Source organism: Coccinella septempunctata, chromosome 7 (assembly GCF_907165205.1).
Source record: "Coccinella septempunctata chromosome 7, icCocSept1.1, whole genome shotgun sequence".
Taxonomy (NCBI): domain Eukaryota; kingdom Metazoa; phylum Arthropoda; class Insecta; order Coleoptera; family Coccinellidae; genus Coccinella; species Coccinella septempunctata.
In genome coordinates, this window is record NC_058195.1 from 11,057,284 (window position 1) to 11,073,892 (window position 16,609).

The 16,609-nt window shown below is 34.1% G+C and overlaps 5 protein-coding genes across 6 annotated transcripts; 2 read left to right on the forward strand and 3 right to left on the reverse strand.

Moving 5' to 3' along the window:
* Window positions 1-10: 10 nt before the first annotated feature.
* LOC123317409 (non-structural maintenance of chromosomes element 3 homolog) lies at window positions 11-1,255 on the reverse strand. The gene is made up of 4 exons (XM_044903927.1): window positions 885-1,255; window positions 644-830; window positions 332-546; window positions 11-270 (listed from the first exon to the last, which is right to left on the reverse strand). Exons 1-4 carry the CDS (start codon window positions 1,167-1,169, stop codon window positions 151-153), a joined length of 807 nt encoding a protein of 268 aa, XP_044759862.1. The 5' UTR covers window positions 1,170-1,255; the 3' UTR covers window positions 11-150.
* A 284-nt stretch (window positions 1,256-1,539) lies between these two features.
* Window positions 1,540-7,277, forward strand: LOC123316693. The gene is made up of 6 exons (XM_044902884.1): window positions 1,540-1,699; window positions 1,754-2,091; window positions 2,147-2,448; window positions 2,580-2,762; window positions 3,134-3,463; window positions 3,575-7,277. The coding sequence occupies exons 1-6, from the start codon at window positions 1,686-1,688 to the stop codon at window positions 6,653-6,655; spliced, it is 4,248 nt and encodes a 1,415-aa protein (XP_044758819.1). The 5' UTR covers window positions 1,540-1,685; the 3' UTR covers window positions 6,656-7,277.
* Window positions 7,278-7,891: 614 nt separating this feature from the next.
* Window positions 7,892-9,513, reverse strand: LOC123316244 (coiled-coil-helix-coiled-coil-helix domain-containing protein 2). Of its 2 annotated transcripts, none has more exons than XM_044902207.1 (4): window positions 9,362-9,513; window positions 8,514-8,707; window positions 8,166-8,375; window positions 7,892-8,061 (listed from the first exon to the last, which is right to left on the reverse strand). In XM_044902207.1, exons 1-4 carry the CDS (start codon window positions 9,397-9,399, stop codon window positions 8,051-8,053), a joined length of 453 nt encoding a protein of 150 aa, XP_044758142.1. In that variant the 5' UTR covers window positions 9,400-9,513; the 3' UTR covers window positions 7,892-8,050. The 2 variants fall into 2 exon arrangements, with proteins under 2 accessions (XP_044758142.1, XP_044758143.1); XM_044902208.1 differs by lacking the exon at window positions 9,362-9,513 and adding an exon at window positions 8,826-9,091.
* Window positions 9,514-9,652: 139 nt separating this feature from the next.
* LOC123316242 lies at window positions 9,653-14,201 on the reverse strand. The gene is made up of 4 exons (XM_044902205.1): window positions 13,412-14,201; window positions 11,700-13,358; window positions 11,445-11,617; window positions 9,653-11,326 (listed from the first exon to the last, which is right to left on the reverse strand). The coding sequence occupies exons 1-4, from the start codon at window positions 13,545-13,547 to the stop codon at window positions 10,484-10,486; spliced, it is 2,811 nt and encodes a 936-aa protein (XP_044758140.1). The 5' UTR covers window positions 13,548-14,201; the 3' UTR covers window positions 9,653-10,483.
* A 169-nt stretch (window positions 14,202-14,370) lies between these two features.
* On the forward strand, window positions 14,371-16,370 carry LOC123316243 (mitochondrial 2-oxoglutarate/malate carrier protein-like). The gene is made up of 4 exons (XM_044902206.1): window positions 14,371-14,640; window positions 14,697-15,007; window positions 15,117-15,444; window positions 15,859-16,370. Exons 1-4 carry the CDS (start codon window positions 14,573-14,575, stop codon window positions 16,082-16,084), a joined length of 933 nt encoding a protein of 310 aa, XP_044758141.1. The 5' UTR covers window positions 14,371-14,572; the 3' UTR covers window positions 16,085-16,370.
* Window positions 16,371-16,609: the final 239 nt, after the last annotated feature.

A 16,609-nucleotide genomic window follows, 5' to 3' on the forward strand; every position in this document is an offset into this window, starting at 1 on the left:
CACCAGAGAATAAATTTAAAATTCATAGAAAAAATTTATTAATATAACACAAAAAAATGAATCAGCAATCAATTAACATAAAAATGACTATACAGAATGAGTATTTATTCGCACGAGAGTGGGAATTAAATTGAAATACTATTATAATAATTAGGTTGCATCGTTTATTCCTTCAGCTTCCTTATCTTTATTTCTATGGTTTTCTACTGGTTGTTCACTAGCTTCCTTGTATTGGGTCACCCAAGATTTTGGATTATGAGCTTTGAATATCTGGTAAATAAAATGAAAATGAATAATTCAAGCGACTTCAGTTTTTTCATAATGTTCCCACCTTGCAAACTAGTTGAAGAAGATCCATTTTGGAAATTTCCTTTTCAGCTCTGTCTCCCCATTGGTAGGATATTTCTTGAGACACTGCATCTTTATCAACATTCAAATAATGCTGTTTTACAAGTGTTGTGTTTATATATTCCTTAACATCCCCAAAAATTTCATGCCTTCTTTCAGGATCAATATATAATGATTGTAAAAACGAATATAAAGAAGCTGGAATGAATTAAACAAATTTAGAATAAAAAGGAAAAGCCAAGTTTTTACTGGTTATTTTTTCTATAAGAAGTATAGTGTAAATGTTTCAACTAACCCTGTGTTACACTACTTGTAGACATAAAAATGTGAATCAATACAAGCATCAATAAAATTTTCTTTCGGTCTGTTGGTAACTCAGACATTTGTTCGTTGTCAAGATCTTCCTCTATATAAGGAAGATTATTACTTAAAATATAAAACTTGCTACCCCCATCACACAATATCATTTTAAAACCATATACCTGAACCAAGAAGAAATTGATTAAGAGAAATTAATAAATTTATTTTCTCATTACCTTATCCAAGATATTTGATGCAATGTCCAAAACTTTATCGAATATTCTACCTGTTGCTCCTTTGATGTGTTTCTGTAACTCAGCTTTACGAAAAGGAAGTTGTTGACCACCTCTATAAATAATAAAGCGAACACATTCATTAGCTAGTTCATTAAGTTCATCATTAGTTATATTAGCTATTCCTCTGAAACTTTCATCAATATTTGGTTGTGTATTTGAGTATCTGTTTTTTTTCTGGCGGCTAGGAGTTGCTGGCTGGCTAAAGCTTCTTTTTTTAGGACCCATTATATTACGGGCACAATATCACAAACTCAGTCAATCGAAATTCGAAATAATCGACCAGAAAATTAATCTTAATAATCTTTGATATTTGTGAAAACTGAAAACCGGTGAAAACCACCAAGCACCTAATGTTATCTATGCACCTAATAACTCTGTGACTCTAACTTCAGAAGCGCGGTCACTGTAATTTGAAGTTTCCATGCCAGTCCAGTAATTGACAAAAAATTTAAACAACCTTATTGAATGGACAGAATAAAAACAAAATGAATCAATATAAAAATCATAATTGATCAGTTAATTCAATTCTAGTTCACTAATGCGAACAAAAGCAATTAAAAAAACTTTCGATTCTATGACCACTCCAAAATGGCAGTTGACGGAAGATACCTAATAGCGCCAATTTTCATGTTTGTTTTAAATGTGTTGTGTTGACTACCTTTCACTGGTAGAGTTGTGGTTCTTGTGTTGTGATATTTTAGGAATAAGTTCTTCAAGAACTTGAGAATATTCCCAGAAGTAATGTATAAAATAATGTGAGAGTGTGAATAATTTTTTGTATTCTCCATTTTATTATACTGGTATTGCAGTTGTAAACAAGTTCCAGAGGGGCTTTTAAAGAGAGAAGCTGCTAAAAATCATTTTCGACAATTTGGAAACGTGAAGAGGATTATTTTTAGATCTGTTTCTAAAGTGATAACTGTTGAATATAGTGGCAGAGATGCAGTTGAGAAAGTTCTCAAGCATGGCAATGTTTTTGATAATAAAACATTCACAATTTTGAAAGATTCATCTGATGGTGTTGAGAAGCCACAAAGGAAAAATAAATTGAAGAAATCTTTGAACCTACCGGAAGAAGTAATGGTTGAATTGGATGCTATGGGTGGTGGACCTTCATTGGCACTCATCAATAAGAACAAACAAGAAGGTTGAGTTACTGAATTCCCATCTGTAGTTTTATATTTTTAAATATAAATTTACAGTTAGGACTGATGAAGAGACCAAGAAGTCATTGAAACGACGTGTGCCTGTAGATAAAGAGAAAAGTACACCTAAGAAAAATAAGCCTGTTATATTTTCTAACAGTAACGAATACAAGGAGCTTCTTGAAATTATCAATCAGCCTGCAATGTCTACAGAAGAAAAATACAAAGTGTTGGATGCTAGAGATAAAATTTTGCGTATGATGGAAAAGGAAAATGGTGCAAACAAGAGCTCTACAAAAGGCACTTGTCCAGACATGTGTCCAGAAAAAGAGAGACTCTTGAGAGTAATACAACATCAAGTAAGATTATTTATATTCATTTATTACCTGCTAGTCTTTCTTTAAGTGTATCAAATCAGATGAATTTTTATTATTTTTTGCATGCAACTATTATGATGAATGGATTATTTTTCAATGTTCCTCTTTTTCAGATATCCTATTATGAACAAAATTCTAATAAAGAAATGGATCCCCATCTTGCAGTGAAGCAGTATTCTAGGAGTTCTGCTGATCAAGAATCTCCTTTACCACATGAACTTAGGCCTGTTGAGGTTCTGCAAGGAACTATGTCTTATTTGATACACAAAATCATGCCTCTAGGAGAAATGCCACATGTAAGTGTTTGCTTTTTTTTAGTTTTATTTATTAATCATTGCAAAAATGAAACAATGAATATTAGCAAAGATGAATAAAATTATATGAAATTTATACATCTTCTATGAAAATATGATCTGAAAATGATAAATGTAAACCAAATATCCGATTGAGAACATCAGAGGTTCAGATAGATAATGCAATGTACATAAATTTTTTTAACTCCTAAACTAAATATTTCTTAGGATTGAGAATAATATGATTTGATTTGTCATGAAAATTTACATCTATATAAAAAAAACATCAAAATTGGTCACTTGCACAACAGTTGATCTCTACACAGAGCAATTAACGATGCCACCTCAATAAACAACTCTTATTTTTTCTACAGGTCAACATCGGAGAATGGTATCATTTCCTTTGGGATCGCACACGCAGCATTCGCAAAGACATAACTCAACAAGAGTTATGCTGTCAAGGTTCGGTTAAACTCCTTGAGCAATGTGCAAGATTCCACATTCATTGCTCCGCGCGATTGGTCGCAGAAGACCCTTCTGTTTTCGATCAGAAAATCAATACTGAAAATCTGACCAAGTGTCTGCAGACCTTGAAGTACATGTACAATGATTTAAGACTGAAGGGAGAGAAATGCCCCAACGAGGCAGAATTCAGAGGGTACATCATTCTGCTCAATTTGAACGATGCAAATTTCATGTGGGAGGTAAGTTGCTTCTTTGGTACATTCAAATTCGGAATCTTCATGCTGTAAGATTGGCAGAAGGCGTGAAATATTGGTTTAATGTCAAAATAATAACACATGATTTTGTTATAGGTTCAAAGGCTTCCTTTGGAGATACAAGAATCAAAAGAAGTGAAGGATGCAATTAAAATATATTTGGCCCTAAATGCAGATAATTTCGTGAGATTTTTCAAATTAGTTAGGGAGACATCCTACTTAAACGCCTGCATTTTGATGAGGTACTTCATGCAAGTACGCTACCACGGTATAGACATGATTCTAAAATGTTACACGCCCCGCGTCACAAAAGCTGTATTTCCTTTAGCCGCACTGACTGAAAATTTCGGATTCGAAAGCGTTAACCATTCGATCGAATTCTTGCAAAACTGTGGGTTACAAATGAATGACTCGAAGACGTGCGTTATATTGGACAAATCTGCGTCGTTCGTTCAGGATCTCAACAGTACTGCCCTAGACCGTTCTATAAACTTGGTTGAAAGGAAGAGAGAATGTTTGTCGCTTGGTATGATTGTTTACGGTGGAAATCTTCCGGACTTCAGTCCTTTGGAACCTCAGACCAGCTTCGATGAGGAAGGTCTTTTGAGAGGAGAGCTTTTCCCTAAAGAAGAATTCGTGAAACCAGCAAAAGAAGATGTTGATGAAACAACAGAGGATGTTCAAGAAGTCGCACCGGAAATCGACCAAGAAATTCAGAATACTGCAGAATCCAAGGAACCTCAGGAGAACGAAGTATCGAAGGTCAACAAGGAGATTCATATTTCTTCGAACAAAAGTATATTCCATGTACCGGAGGCAACCACTGATGTTTCCGAAGTTCAAGCACCTCCCAATAAGAGTTTCCATGAAGAGTCAAATAACGAAGATGACATGATGGAACAGACGAGAAAAACTGTTAAATCAGTTATTCAACGTGGTGGAATATCTGAAGCAATAATCTTTCAGTCAAAAAGTGCTTCTTGGCTGTTGAGCTCAGAAGAAAGGTCAGCTATCATTGAAAGGAGAAAAAGTGAAGAGAAATCATTCTCGTTTTCAAACTCGCCCATCAACTTTCCCAAATCTCAAACTCGAAGCGACATTCCTAAAGTTACCGATCAAATATTTCACCCGACACCATTTACGTTCCCCAGTGTTAATGAAGCAGTATCCCCTGCTTCTGAAGTTCAAGTACATTCTCCAACGAAAATAGAAGAAAGGGTGTCCAACAATGAAACCAATCATGAAGAGGAAGATCAAAAGCAGAACGGACAATTGGAAGGAAAGGAGGATAATGAGGATTATTCAGAGATAAAAACTATAGTTTCTAAGATTATAGGCGAAGTAATGATGAGGGAGGAAAGAACCAAAAAGGATGAAAGGACGAAGGCCCTATTGGAAAGGATTCAAAGGAGTTTCAATAAATGGAAACAAAGTGCAGAGAAAAAGAAGAAAGAGAAAACTGCAGATGAAATTTCGATGTTCTTCTATGGGAGAAACCTGGCAGAAGGAGCAGTTGCTTATGGATTGTCACCACCGAATGCATCAGGATATACTGGGAGAAACCTGGCAGAAGGAGCATTTGCTTATGGATTGCGACCACCGAATGCATCAGGATATAATTACAATATAAAGGATGTGGTTTGGTCGCCTGTAAAAGAAAAGAGACGTGTCGATCTCGAGCAATACGCAAAAATTCTGGTCGAACGAATGAGTGCTTTCAAAGTGAAAAGGCTAGGGCTCCGCGATCCAATCTACTGGAAATGCACAATTTCAATCGCCGATGATAACGAATTGGCTGGAAATTTCATGACCATCAAGGAGACCTTGCAGAGTTATTTTGATTGGGAAGATGATAGAAACCCGTTGATAAAACAGAAATTCGGAAGAAATATTCCAGTAAGATTCAGTTTCGTGAAAGAAGTTGGTGGTGGTACCGCCAATCACGACGCAAATGCTCTGATATTCATAGACAATAACTTGAACGATAGATTATACAAAAGAATATTAGATAAGTTTGAAAAAACCGGAGTTCATGTCAGTGTTCCAATCGTATTGATTTTAGACGAAGCCCCAGAAGAACCCTTGGATTTCTCCAATTTCGATTATCTAGTTAACCAAGGCATTATTTCTACATATAAGGTTATCCATGAATATCGTGAAAAAGGTTTGATCAATGTGCTCGAGCAGGCTTTGTATATTGTTGTTGATAGTGTGAACAGTCCCCCTCCAGTTGAAGTGGATTTTTTGGATAATGTCCTTTTCAGAAATTTCTTATGCTCTGAGTTATGGAAAACGGCTTCATGCTACGGCAGGACGAATCCAGACTATGGAAGGTGTTTGATGGATCCTAACACGGTTATTAGTTTATACAACGATGGCCTGAGAATATTGACAAGAATTATCTTGGATGATACTTGCTACGAATACATTAAATTTCCGGAAGAATTCAGACAGTTTGAAGAGATGCCTCAAATTCCTTGCGATTATAAACATCTTCCTGAATTAAGTAGCGATTTTCAATACAAGTATTATATCTTCTATATAATGGACCAGTTTATGCCATTGATTAAATTCTCGAACTGGCCGCCTCGAAACCAACAGGACTTGTTGAATTTGATCTTTGAATTTTGCTATCGTAACTTTGGTCCGAGGAGCTCCGAAATTGCCAAAACATTATATCAGAAACTTTGGAAAGGATGCAATGGCAATGTGAGAGAAATAGGAAATATAATGTGGACTGACATCTTAGAAGTATTGATTGCGGAAAAATTTAGGCAGTACAAAAAAATGCAGGGATGCTGTTCCATTACGAAATTGTGGACAATGTATGATAATGTTATTGTTGTTTATCATACAGCAGTTATGGAGAGATTTCTAAAAAGTGATTGGTTCTATTTGGAAAATCCTATTATTCAAGCAGAATTAGCATACAGTTTTGGTTATAGATTTGATGTAAGTGTTCCTGATGTACCGACTGATGTACCGAGTACTAATGAAATTGAAGAGGCAATTGCTATAGCAAGACTTACTTTAACTAATAAGACGACCAGGGATACTGATCCAGGCTTCAATATTGACATATTCAATCAGGAGATAGAAGACTTCACCACCAGCATGTCGATCACAAAAAGAATATCTTCTAAATTTGCAGATCAATTCAGGAATTATAGAGACTGATTTTTAATCATTTTTTAGACTGTATATGCATCAATTGCCCATTGTGCATTCTAAAACAAGAGATCAGGGTAATTTTGACATATACATTACTTTACATGTAAGTGAATTTAAGTTTTTCTTAATTCCATTATTGTGATATGTTTCAACATGTTGAATCACAATATTCTAGTATGTTGTATCAGCAGATTAGTATTCTGATGATGGAAAGTAAATACCTATGTGTCCTTAGTGTAGGAAATATTTCAGATTTCACTTTGAAAGGATACGACAATCAAAATGGGTCATCTCTTGCAGAAAGATCTAAATTACTATTGAACATTTTTGACCTATTCAACACCAACTAGGCTTTTGAATTTTTTTGCCTAGACAAAATCTTTTATTCACATTTTTGACGATTTTTATGTTGAAGTGAAATATTTCCCTTTTGTTATTGTTTTATAAATGATTAATATTATTTTAAAAATTGAGTAGTTAGAATAGTATATCCAGCTTAGATATTATTTCATATATTATGTTGAAGATCTTCTTCTAATTATGTCTTGAATTGATCAAGAATAACAGTTATTCTTTTTATATGTATACAAAATCCTAAAAAAAAAATAATAAAATTTCGACCTTCTTATTCAGCGACTACTAATTTATAACTCCTACTTCGAATAATTTAACTGAATACTATACTTTTTATAGTTTAAAAAACGACTTGTCCAATTATTTTGAAAGTAACAATTGTACACTAGTCATTACTAACCTCACTTTTTGACTGTATCTCTTGGGTTTGGGATAATGAAGTATTTCTTTCAGTGGGCAATGGAATTCCCAAAGCCTGCCAACCTAAGACCTAAAAAATTATTCTGAATTCCCTTAGCAGCCATGGACAACTAAAAAAATTTGAGGAATTGGAAAAATTTGGCCTGGATTGTGCTGGCTGGTAACATCTATCCTGATCCCTCAAGTTTATAAACTTGAGGCAGGTTCATGCACAGCTCCTAAGAACTATTACCCAAGCAAGGAATCAATCTAATTGGCAGACAACCATCACATGAACGTCATCTGCCAATGAAGACGTTCCTTTCCTAGGTCCTAGTTCCTTATTTGAGCTCCTAAGAACTTAACATTAACCAACCACAAACATTTTCTGGATTTTGGGTGCACTTGTCAACTGACAAAAAACACGAGTTACCGTCCAGCATAAACTTGGATTGTGAAAGATTACGGGGCTATGAAAAGAAAGAAGTAAAAAAACAAATTTACTAAATTGAAAGCTTAAAATACAATAGATATGGAAGGTAAAAAATAATAACAAAATTATTATTGCATAACTAGAGAGTTTATTGTTCAAACTGGAACATTTGAGGTACCATTATTCACTAGATTTCATTAACTTCTGCTATCAATCTATGCAACATCTGGAAAAAAAAATCTTCAGATGAAATATCTCCAGATTCGATTACATCACATGGTCTGGTCTTACACCTTAATATTTCAACACTGATCGAATTAAATCACTTACTGAATCTAAGTTTGCACTGCTGCATCGCTTCATTGAATCCTTGGCATAAGGTAAGATCGGACTGGGTTGAAGCACACTCTAAGAACTGTTTGATTTCCCATCCACAAGGGCCATTCTCATTTACATTACTTGTGTTTCCTTGTTGAATTGGAGCTGCTTGCTGTGGAGCAGGTGCTGGTGCAGTTTCAGATCCACCGCCACTGAACATTCCTTAAAATGAAAATAAGCTTAATCAAACAAAACAGAAAATATGAACTGTTCAATTTCTGCATCTAGGAACTACTCTTAAATGGTAATTTTGTTCAGTTTTATATTCCTCGAGTAAACAAATATACAACAGTTCATTACCAGTGACTGCATGCCCGACAGTATGACCGATAGCTGATCCTACAGCAACTCCTCCAGCCGTTGCTGCCATTTGGGCAAAGAGCCCAGGCTGTTGTGGAGCAGCAGCTGCTGTCTGTGGCGCTACTTGTGTTGGTTGAGGTGGAACTGTTGCTGGGGCTCTCTGTTGGTATCTCATGGGTGCAGAAGGGGCAGCCCTGCAAAGTAAAATAAAATCATTTCACAAAATAGTATGTAACATAACCTGAAAAATCTTCCTTCCCTGAATTTATCCACATTGACACAGGCATTCATAAAAGTATATTTGAAAATTACCTTGGAGCTGGAGCTGATCGTCCACGTCTAGGCATTTTTATTAATTTATTCGATTATTAGCAATATACCCAATAAATAAGTGGAGCTTCGTAGTTTTAATACACTGGATTACGTAAATGCGATCGATCACAAGTCTACTCTCCAATTTTCTAGTAAAATATATTTGACAGAAGCGATAGGAGGAAAATGACAGAATTTTCTGGAAGGAAAACAGACGTCATTCACTAAAAAGCAAGGACGATGCTAGCAAGTTGAAAGAGATATCTAACAAATCGTATGTCGCAGTAATGCGGCATTAGGACGTCATATACTTCTAAATAGACTTTAATAGAGAAATTTTCAAACATCCATTTTCCAACATTTCTCCGTAATTGATTCCCTGCCAAAATAATTCTCGTGACACTGCGTTTTTTATCTGCGTAGTAACGAAGTTGATCCTATCGTAATATTTTGCAATATTGTTAAATTTTAAATTATAGTAATAATGATAATAAGAGGCAGGAAGTAAACACTCATCCGAAATTAAATTCAATCACCTTTTCGGCGTGGGTCCAGATCTTTTCTGTCGCCCCATGTTGAAGATTATTCCGCACTTTCAATTTTGATATCTGCTTTGTCAAAACTAGATAAGAAGTCTAGATTAAATAAACTTATTTTCATAAGTGACACTTTTATTTTTAATTACATGTTTAGATTTTTTTATGACAGGGTAAATTGAAAAATGCTTCATTAGATAACTAAGATGTAAGATTTTTTGTATGCTTTTTTCATATAGAGGCAAACAAAATTTACTTCGCGTAACATAGGGGAAATGGAATACGAACAGGTTTATAGAAATACCTCATTTATTGGACAAAAGTATAATTCTTACAAAATATAAGGCCTTTCTGGTTTTTTCAATTGAAAAAATTTATCATAATCACAGACTTATCGTAACATTCTATTATTCATTAAATAAACTATGTTGACAATATAATAAAAAAATTAACGACATTATTACCCTGTTTCGTCGAATGCCAGGTTATAAGTAAAATTCAAAAAAACTCCCCTTCAGTAGGAATGTGATTCAAAGTAAATAAAAAACATATCTGGAGGGGAACGATAAAAAAATATTCTTGCAAGAGCAGTGGAGCTTAACACAATAGAAAGAAGTTGTCTTCAAATCATCCTCTTTGCCAGAGAATTGAATTGTTTCAATTTTACAATCAATTATGATATGAATTCAAAATCAAACCATTAAGTCAAAAAGATTAGGAGACAACATTTAACCTAAAATCTAGAGCCAACAAAAAGTAGATAACAAGGTAGTTAAACGCAAAATAAAGTTTGATAAAAAAAACAGAAAAAAAAAGTTGATACAGACACAGGTAAAAGATATATTTCAACATGAAACTATATTACGACAATTATTTATATGGACATTCTTGCCTAAAACCATAAATAGAATTGAAACTTAAGAGTAGAATTTCACTATTCTGCTAGAGTTTCAACTTAAAAAAAGCAGAAATAAAGAGGAAAACCTTTTTCCACTTTCTTTTCCTATGTGAAATTTCTATTTTCTTTTGTCAAAACCTAATCATTAAAAAAAAGGTAATCAAATCAGAAATGGAATATCTGAGATTAAAACAAATACCTCAGCAAATTAGGAAAAGAGAACATCAATAACAGTCCATAGAGTTTGTATCAACTAATTCATAATTATACAACATATCGTTGAGTAATGAACTCAACGAATCCAATGAGTTGATCCATTTCTCCCTTTCACTAACCAGGGATTTATAATTTTTCTTAGTCGAGATAATGAATTCAGCACTGGTAACATTTTTTCTAGTTCCAATTTTATTCTGTCTGATGTTCATGGGATAATCATTTCCTGGAGAGTAAACATCTTTCAATAAGGAATTATCGGAAACTTCGAGAATTTTTTCAATAACCTCATCGCTATTTTGACACGATGGGCTCGGTGTAGAAGGAACAATGGACGAATAGCAGGAATCGTTACTGGGAGGTCCCTTTTCATCCAAAATAATATTTTCGGCGATATTATATTTTTCAATGAGATCAACTAGTACTTTGGATACTTCTAATCCTTTTTTAGAAATTTGCAAATCGCAATCATCGGAAATAGCCTGTTTCAAAACTGTCAAACAGTTCATTTCACTCAGCTCATCCAAGGCTCGCATAATCCTCCTCTTTATTTCTACATCTGTTAGTATAACGATTTTTTTCGTTTCTTTTGAGAAAGTACATTTTGGAAATTCGCCATCCACCATACCCTGATGCTTCAAAACCTGTTCAACTCTATCGTTCCAGAAGGATAAACAGTTCAAGCGAACTTCCCAATGTAGATCATCAATTGCGGCTGAACACATACATGTAAATATTTCTTTCTGAACTGATGTCTCGATATCATGATAATTGAAGATGGTAGTAAGTAGAGTAGCTGCTTGGGCTCGTACTATACCCTCTGTTTCACAATTGAGCACCACCATGATTTTTTTCTATAAAGAATTGCAAATTTTCAATAATTTGATAAGACCTACATTAAACAGAAGCCATCATCAAACAGGTACATCAAGTACACAAGTATTGCAGATGTACAAATATTTTTATACTTACAACGATGTCTTGACTTTCAAGATGATCTTTCCAGAAGGCATGTATCTTGACCAGCCGTGAAAGACATTTGAGAGCAGATGCTCTCACAAAACTTTCACCATCCTGAAGGGCAACATTTAAAACCAGGGGGCACAATTCAAAATTCAATAAAAGTTTTTGGAAAGATTGAAACTCTGAAAGATAAGGAATACAATATGGTCAAAGTGACAATTCCCGCCAATTTTGTTGCAAAGAATCAAAGCTCAACAAACTTACCAATTCTAGCAGCTTCAGCGAAAGCTGACACAACCTCCAGAGCAGTGTCCCTCACAGACCATTCAGGATCATGCAACTTATTCTTAAGTATAGAACATAAGATGTAAATAGCACAATTATGATGTTGATCTATCAAAAGGGCCATGCTTGGTGACAAGTAATGATTTATTCCCACTTTAATCAAATTCAAATCTGCTATGACCAGTGTTGAAGGCCACTCTGCTATCTTCAAGAATTCCACACTTGCCTGAAACACGCATAAAGATTCAATGCTATCCCTCCATGATATCTTGAAATGGACGATGAATTCCGTCAGGGTTTCCAGGAATGATTTAATGTAAGCCTCACATTTTGAGAACACTGGGAGTAAGTGTATATTCTTAGTCAGAATTGAATTTATATCGACCAGCACATAAAGAAGTGATTGGAACACCAGCACTGCACTATCCCTATTCAATACTGATTTCAACTGGAGTACAAAAGAAAGAGCTTTTGGGCCAATGTTGTATGCAACCTCCTCGGATGGCAGAGAATCTCTCCATTTATAACACCACCTTATAGAGTTTTTACTCATCAGTGTGAAAAGGTTTGTCACAAAATCATCCCTTGCTTCAGTGGGAGGTTCAAAATGATGCTTATATATAACAGCTCTGCAGAACAAGTAGTTGTGTGCTAACTGAGGAATCAAAAATTGATTCTCAAATATATAACGCTCATCACACTCTATCACATAATTAACTGTGATTTTACTCTTTATTTTAAACCACCAAACTGAAACAACAAATAAAAATTTCGAGATACAAAGAAATTTCGATCCTTCCAGCACAATGTTTAAGAGGCTATATATAGGTTCTATGAATTCTTTATCGATATTTGGCTTTATAATACCATCCTTCTCTTCTGCTACTAACGAGAAATATAATAGTAAAATCCACACACGCCCTATTTCATATGTTGTCTTTTGATTTCTAACCATATGTAAATAATTTGTGATGGCAGTAACCAACGTAGGAATATTTATTATTTTCTTGAAATTCTTAACGTGGGGGCTATCTCTTTCCAATATTTTTTCAATGAAATATTCTAATATATCATTCATCAAACTGACTGTTGGACCAACAAACTTCTCAATTTTCTCATCACAGACTTCAAAGAGATTTTCTTGAATCATGAAGATATCATCAGGCTTTGTCAACAAGGGTGTGGTAAGAGTCTGCCAAATATTTGAGCACATGTATAGATCATGCTTCAGTAGGGCATCCAAAAATGATGCAATGAATAAATGGCCTTCTTTCTTGATATAAACTGTTTGACATTGTAGGCTCAAGGCAAGAATGTCTTGCCAATATGTTGTCTGAATTGTCCATGCAAGACCCGAAGTATGAGAAATAATTGATGTCATAACTTTGATGAAGCCTAGTTTTATAGAAGGCAATGATTCAGGATTCTTAAGTTGCAATATGCTTATAACTCTGTTATAGACATCATGTTTTGAGAGCTCCATAAAAGTATTCTCATTTTTTGATACCAGCCCTAAAAGTTGAAGAGTGAACGCAGATATAGAATGATCTGGACCTTGAGCTGCGTTCTCCCATAGTTTAATTGCTCTCACAATCCATTCTGTCATTAAGGGTAACTTAAGTAAAATGTCTGCTAATTCTGTAAAATAAGATGATGAGAAAACTACACTGAAGACATTAAGAATCACTTACCCCTATTCTCTTTACCACCAAGAAAAGATAACAGCCTATTGAAATAGACATCATTTTTGATATGATATCCAGTTTCAAGAAATTTCTCCAACAAACTTTGCAGTTTCAATTCGTAGTAAATTAAATCTCCTTCCATTTTATTTATTCGGTTTGGAATGCATGAAACTATTTTTTGATTTATATTGTATCATTTATGGCGATTGGTGAATAAAAAGTGGCAAATAAATATACGCAATTTACTGTTGTTATTATTTGCTAAAACTGTTTGAAAACTTTTACTGCGATTCGCAATTTTTGTAATTATTTATAACCCTTTTTCGCCTGACATTTGTGTGTGACCGTGAAATTCACAGAAAACAAAACAAGGATAGCAAATTGTTTGAAGAGGAAATTCAAATTCAGACCTCAAATTATTTTTGAGGGTTATTAAAGGAATGCGATAATGTTCAGTATCTAGTGTGTCTCAGGCGCACTTTGCTACTATTCTCTAATAAAACTCAAATCACCTAATCTGGGAAATGCGATAATACCTCCGAACCAAAAATTCAATTCCAAGAAGCAATGTAAAAAACTATTGTTCGAATGTCTAACGGCAATTCTGGCGTTTCTAATGTTTGTTTTTAGAAAAATAAACACATATATCATATCTAACTGTACACATATTTTCAAGTAGTATTGAAAAAGAATGAATTATTTTAGATAGATAGCTCTTCCGTTTATCCATCGTTTTGATTTCTCATTGAGGAAAAAGGAAAACTGCTAATCTTTCAATGGATTTACTACGATATATTTTCTTTTTGCTGTAGTTCCTTTTGTTAATCAGAAATGATGGAGGGTAGAGCAGCAATACAATAACCTTCCTCTATTTGCGATAATAACAATAAACTTTAAACTATTTATTATATATTTATATTAGTTTTATTTCATTCTGTATTTATTCACCTCATTCGACATCCCGAAATTTGAATGTAGCTGTCATCATAAATAGACAATCGGAAAAATTTTACTTTCTTTCAACTTATCGTAAATGACCTTCTGTGTAACCTTTGTGGTGACAATGAATTGGAAAATTTTGATCCTACTTTAGAAATATATAATATACATATACACTTTACATTCGAATAGTTTTGTGTTGTTGAATTAGAACAAATTTGTTCAGCTATGTCGTCCGAGGCGGAAAAAAAGGTTATGCCGAAATATATAAAATTTCTTTTTGGAGGCACAGCAGGGTTTGTATTTTTTTAATATCACTTTCGATTGCTTCTATTAACGTGTTCCATTATAGAATGGCAGCAACATGTTTCGTGCAGCCCTTAGACTTGGTGAAAAGTAGAATGCAAATGAGTGGAATGACTGGTGGCCAAAAAGAGTATCCTACTTCACTTCACGCTTTACGAAGTATCGTTAAAAAAGAAGGAATTTTAGCTTTATACACAGGTCTCTCAGCTGGTCTGTTTCGGCAAGCTACCTATACTACAACAAGATTAGGTGTTTACTCGATGACCTTTGAATATTTTACTAAAGGAACAGAAACTCCTGGATTTTTAAAGAAAGCAGGACTTGGAATGTTTGCTGGAATTTGTGGAGCGTTTGTAGGTACGATGAGTTAATGAGGTGTTCATACATGCATAAAAAATTACAATGTATAATTTTCTAGTTTGTTTTTTCAATATTGCATTGCATGTATAGTTGAGGTATATTTTAGGTACTCCTGCCGAGGTAGCACTAATTAGAATGACTCTGGATGGTAGGTTGCCATTAGCGGATAGAAGAAATTATAAGCATATTGGTGATGCACTTGTTAGGATAACAAGGGAGGAAGGTGTACTTACCTTATGGAGGGGAGCGATTCCTACAATGGGCCGTGCAATGGCTGTCAATACTGCACAGTTGGCTAGTTATTCTCAGGCTAAAGAAGTGCTTATTGATAGTGGATACTTCACTCAGGGAATATTATTACATTTCTGTGCTTCTATGATTTCTGGACTTATTACCACTGCTGCTTCAATGCCACTGGATATGGCAAAAACTAGGTAAGGATCACTTTTCATTTTTTAATGCCATTTAAATTCAATTTAGTTGAAATCTCTGATAATTTGCTGGCAGCTTATAAATAACATAACATGTATAACCCACGAAATATCCAGACATATTAAGCCTTCTTCTGTGCCTATATGAAAAATTTTGTTTATGGGTACATTCTTGTAGAGTAATGAATAATGATTAGTTCAGGAATTTATTGAGGTAATGAGTTTATATTTTATGGGAATGACTGTTGCTTCAAATGATGGAAGTGTGATCATCCATTAAATTGATCACTTGATCAATTAATTAATTATTATAGATTATGATTGTTTTCATATTCTGATACCTCATAACTTGTAATTACCTATGTGATTGAACTAGACATAAACAACCGTTAATTTATAGCTACATACTTTTTTCAGGATCCAAAACATGAAAACGATCAATGGAATACCTGAGTACAAGGGAACCATAGATGTTTTGGGAAAGGTTATGAAGCAAGAAGGTATATTTGCCCTTTGGAAAGGCTTCACTCCCTACTATGCCAGGTTGGGTCCTCACACTGTTCTTACCTTCATATTTTTGGAGCAGCTGAATACAATGTATTACCGGTATGTTTTGGGACAGGAAGCACCCGTTTCGATGTAATGTAAACTAAATGGATAGTTTATTGTGATTTCTAGATACAGAAAGCTAATTGATGTATGGGGTTAGCTGATAGATATGCAAACTGCTTAAGAAATATTTAGGTTAGAGGAGAAAGAGAATATTTTTTTATAATAGTCTATAAATTTTTCGTAGATTATCAAAAATCTATCTCTATGATTTGGTGATATGTGAGAGATTTTCAGGAACATTTCACCAAACATGAAATTTAAGAGGTTATATAAACTTCATGACCTTTTTTTTAGTAATTAATATTTCATGGTTCTTGTGAAGTCTTTGACTTCAGACAGCACAATGATGGACTGTTTAATAATTTCCAAATCTCATTTTGTGGGCAAGGGGTTGAGTTAGTTTGCTTCGTAATTCATTTAATTCACAAAATTAATTATTTTTAGGAAGTATATTCAACCCTGAAAACAAGGAAGAGAAGTTATAATGCAAAATGTGATTGATATGCTTCATAAGTAGAACTTCTACATTAATCCTTTTTTCTCATTATGCATTTTT

Bases quoted from the DNA above. Each gene is read 5' to 3' on its own strand.
- LOC123317409 (XM_044903927.1), bottom strand. From the start codon at position 1,169: ATGGGTCCTAAAAAAAGAAGCTTTAGCCAGCCAGCAACTCCTAGCCGC. The intron at 547-643 runs GTTAGTTGAAAC...AATTCATTCCAG, and splicing joins TACAAGTAGTGTAACACAGG to CTTCTTTATATTCGTTTTTA. The intron at 271-331 runs GTGGGAACATTA...TTTATTTACCAG, and splicing joins TTCTTCAACTAGTTTGCAAG to ATATTCAAAGCTCATAATCC.
- LOC123316693 (XM_044902884.1), top strand. The intron at 2,092-2,146 runs GTTGAGTTACTG...ATAAATTTACAG, and splicing joins CAATAAGAACAAACAAGAAG to TTAGGACTGATGAAGAGACC. The intron at 2,763-3,133 runs GTAAGTGTTTGC...TTTTTTCTACAG, and splicing joins CTCTAGGAGAAATGCCACAT to GTCAACATCGGAGAATGGTA.
- LOC123316244 (XM_044902207.1), bottom strand. From the start codon at position 9,399: ATGGGGCGACAGAAAAGATCTGGACCCACGCCGAAAAG. The intron at 8,708-9,361 runs GTGATTGAATTT...TTTACTTTGCAG, and splicing joins TCTGGACCCACGCCGAAAAG to GGCTGCCCCTTCTGCACCCA. The intron at 8,376-8,513 runs GTAATGAACTGT...TTTCATTTTAAG, and splicing joins TGTCGGGCATGCAGTCACTG to GAATGTTCAGTGGCGGTGGA.
- LOC123316242 (XM_044902205.1), bottom strand. From the start codon at position 13,547: ATGGAAGGAGATTTAATTTACTACGAATTGAAACTGCAAAGTTTGTTG. The intron at 13,359-13,411 runs GTAAGTGATTCT...CTTATTTTACAG, and splicing joins TGGTGGTAAAGAGAATAGGG to AATTAGCAGACATTTTACTT. The intron at 11,327-11,444 runs GTAAGTATAAAA...AATTCTTTATAG, and splicing joins TTGAAAGTCAAGACATCGTT to AAAAAAATCATGGTGGTGCT.
- LOC123316243 (XM_044902206.1), top strand. From the start codon at position 14,573: ATGTCGTCCGAGGCGGAAAAAAAGGTTATGCCGAAATATATAAAATTT. The intron at 14,641-14,696 runs GTTTGTATTTTT...GTTCCATTATAG, and splicing joins CTTTTTGGAGGCACAGCAGG to AATGGCAGCAACATGTTTCG. The intron at 15,445-15,858 runs GTAAGGATCACT...TACTTTTTTCAG, and splicing joins CTGGATATGGCAAAAACTAG to GATCCAAAACATGAAAACGA.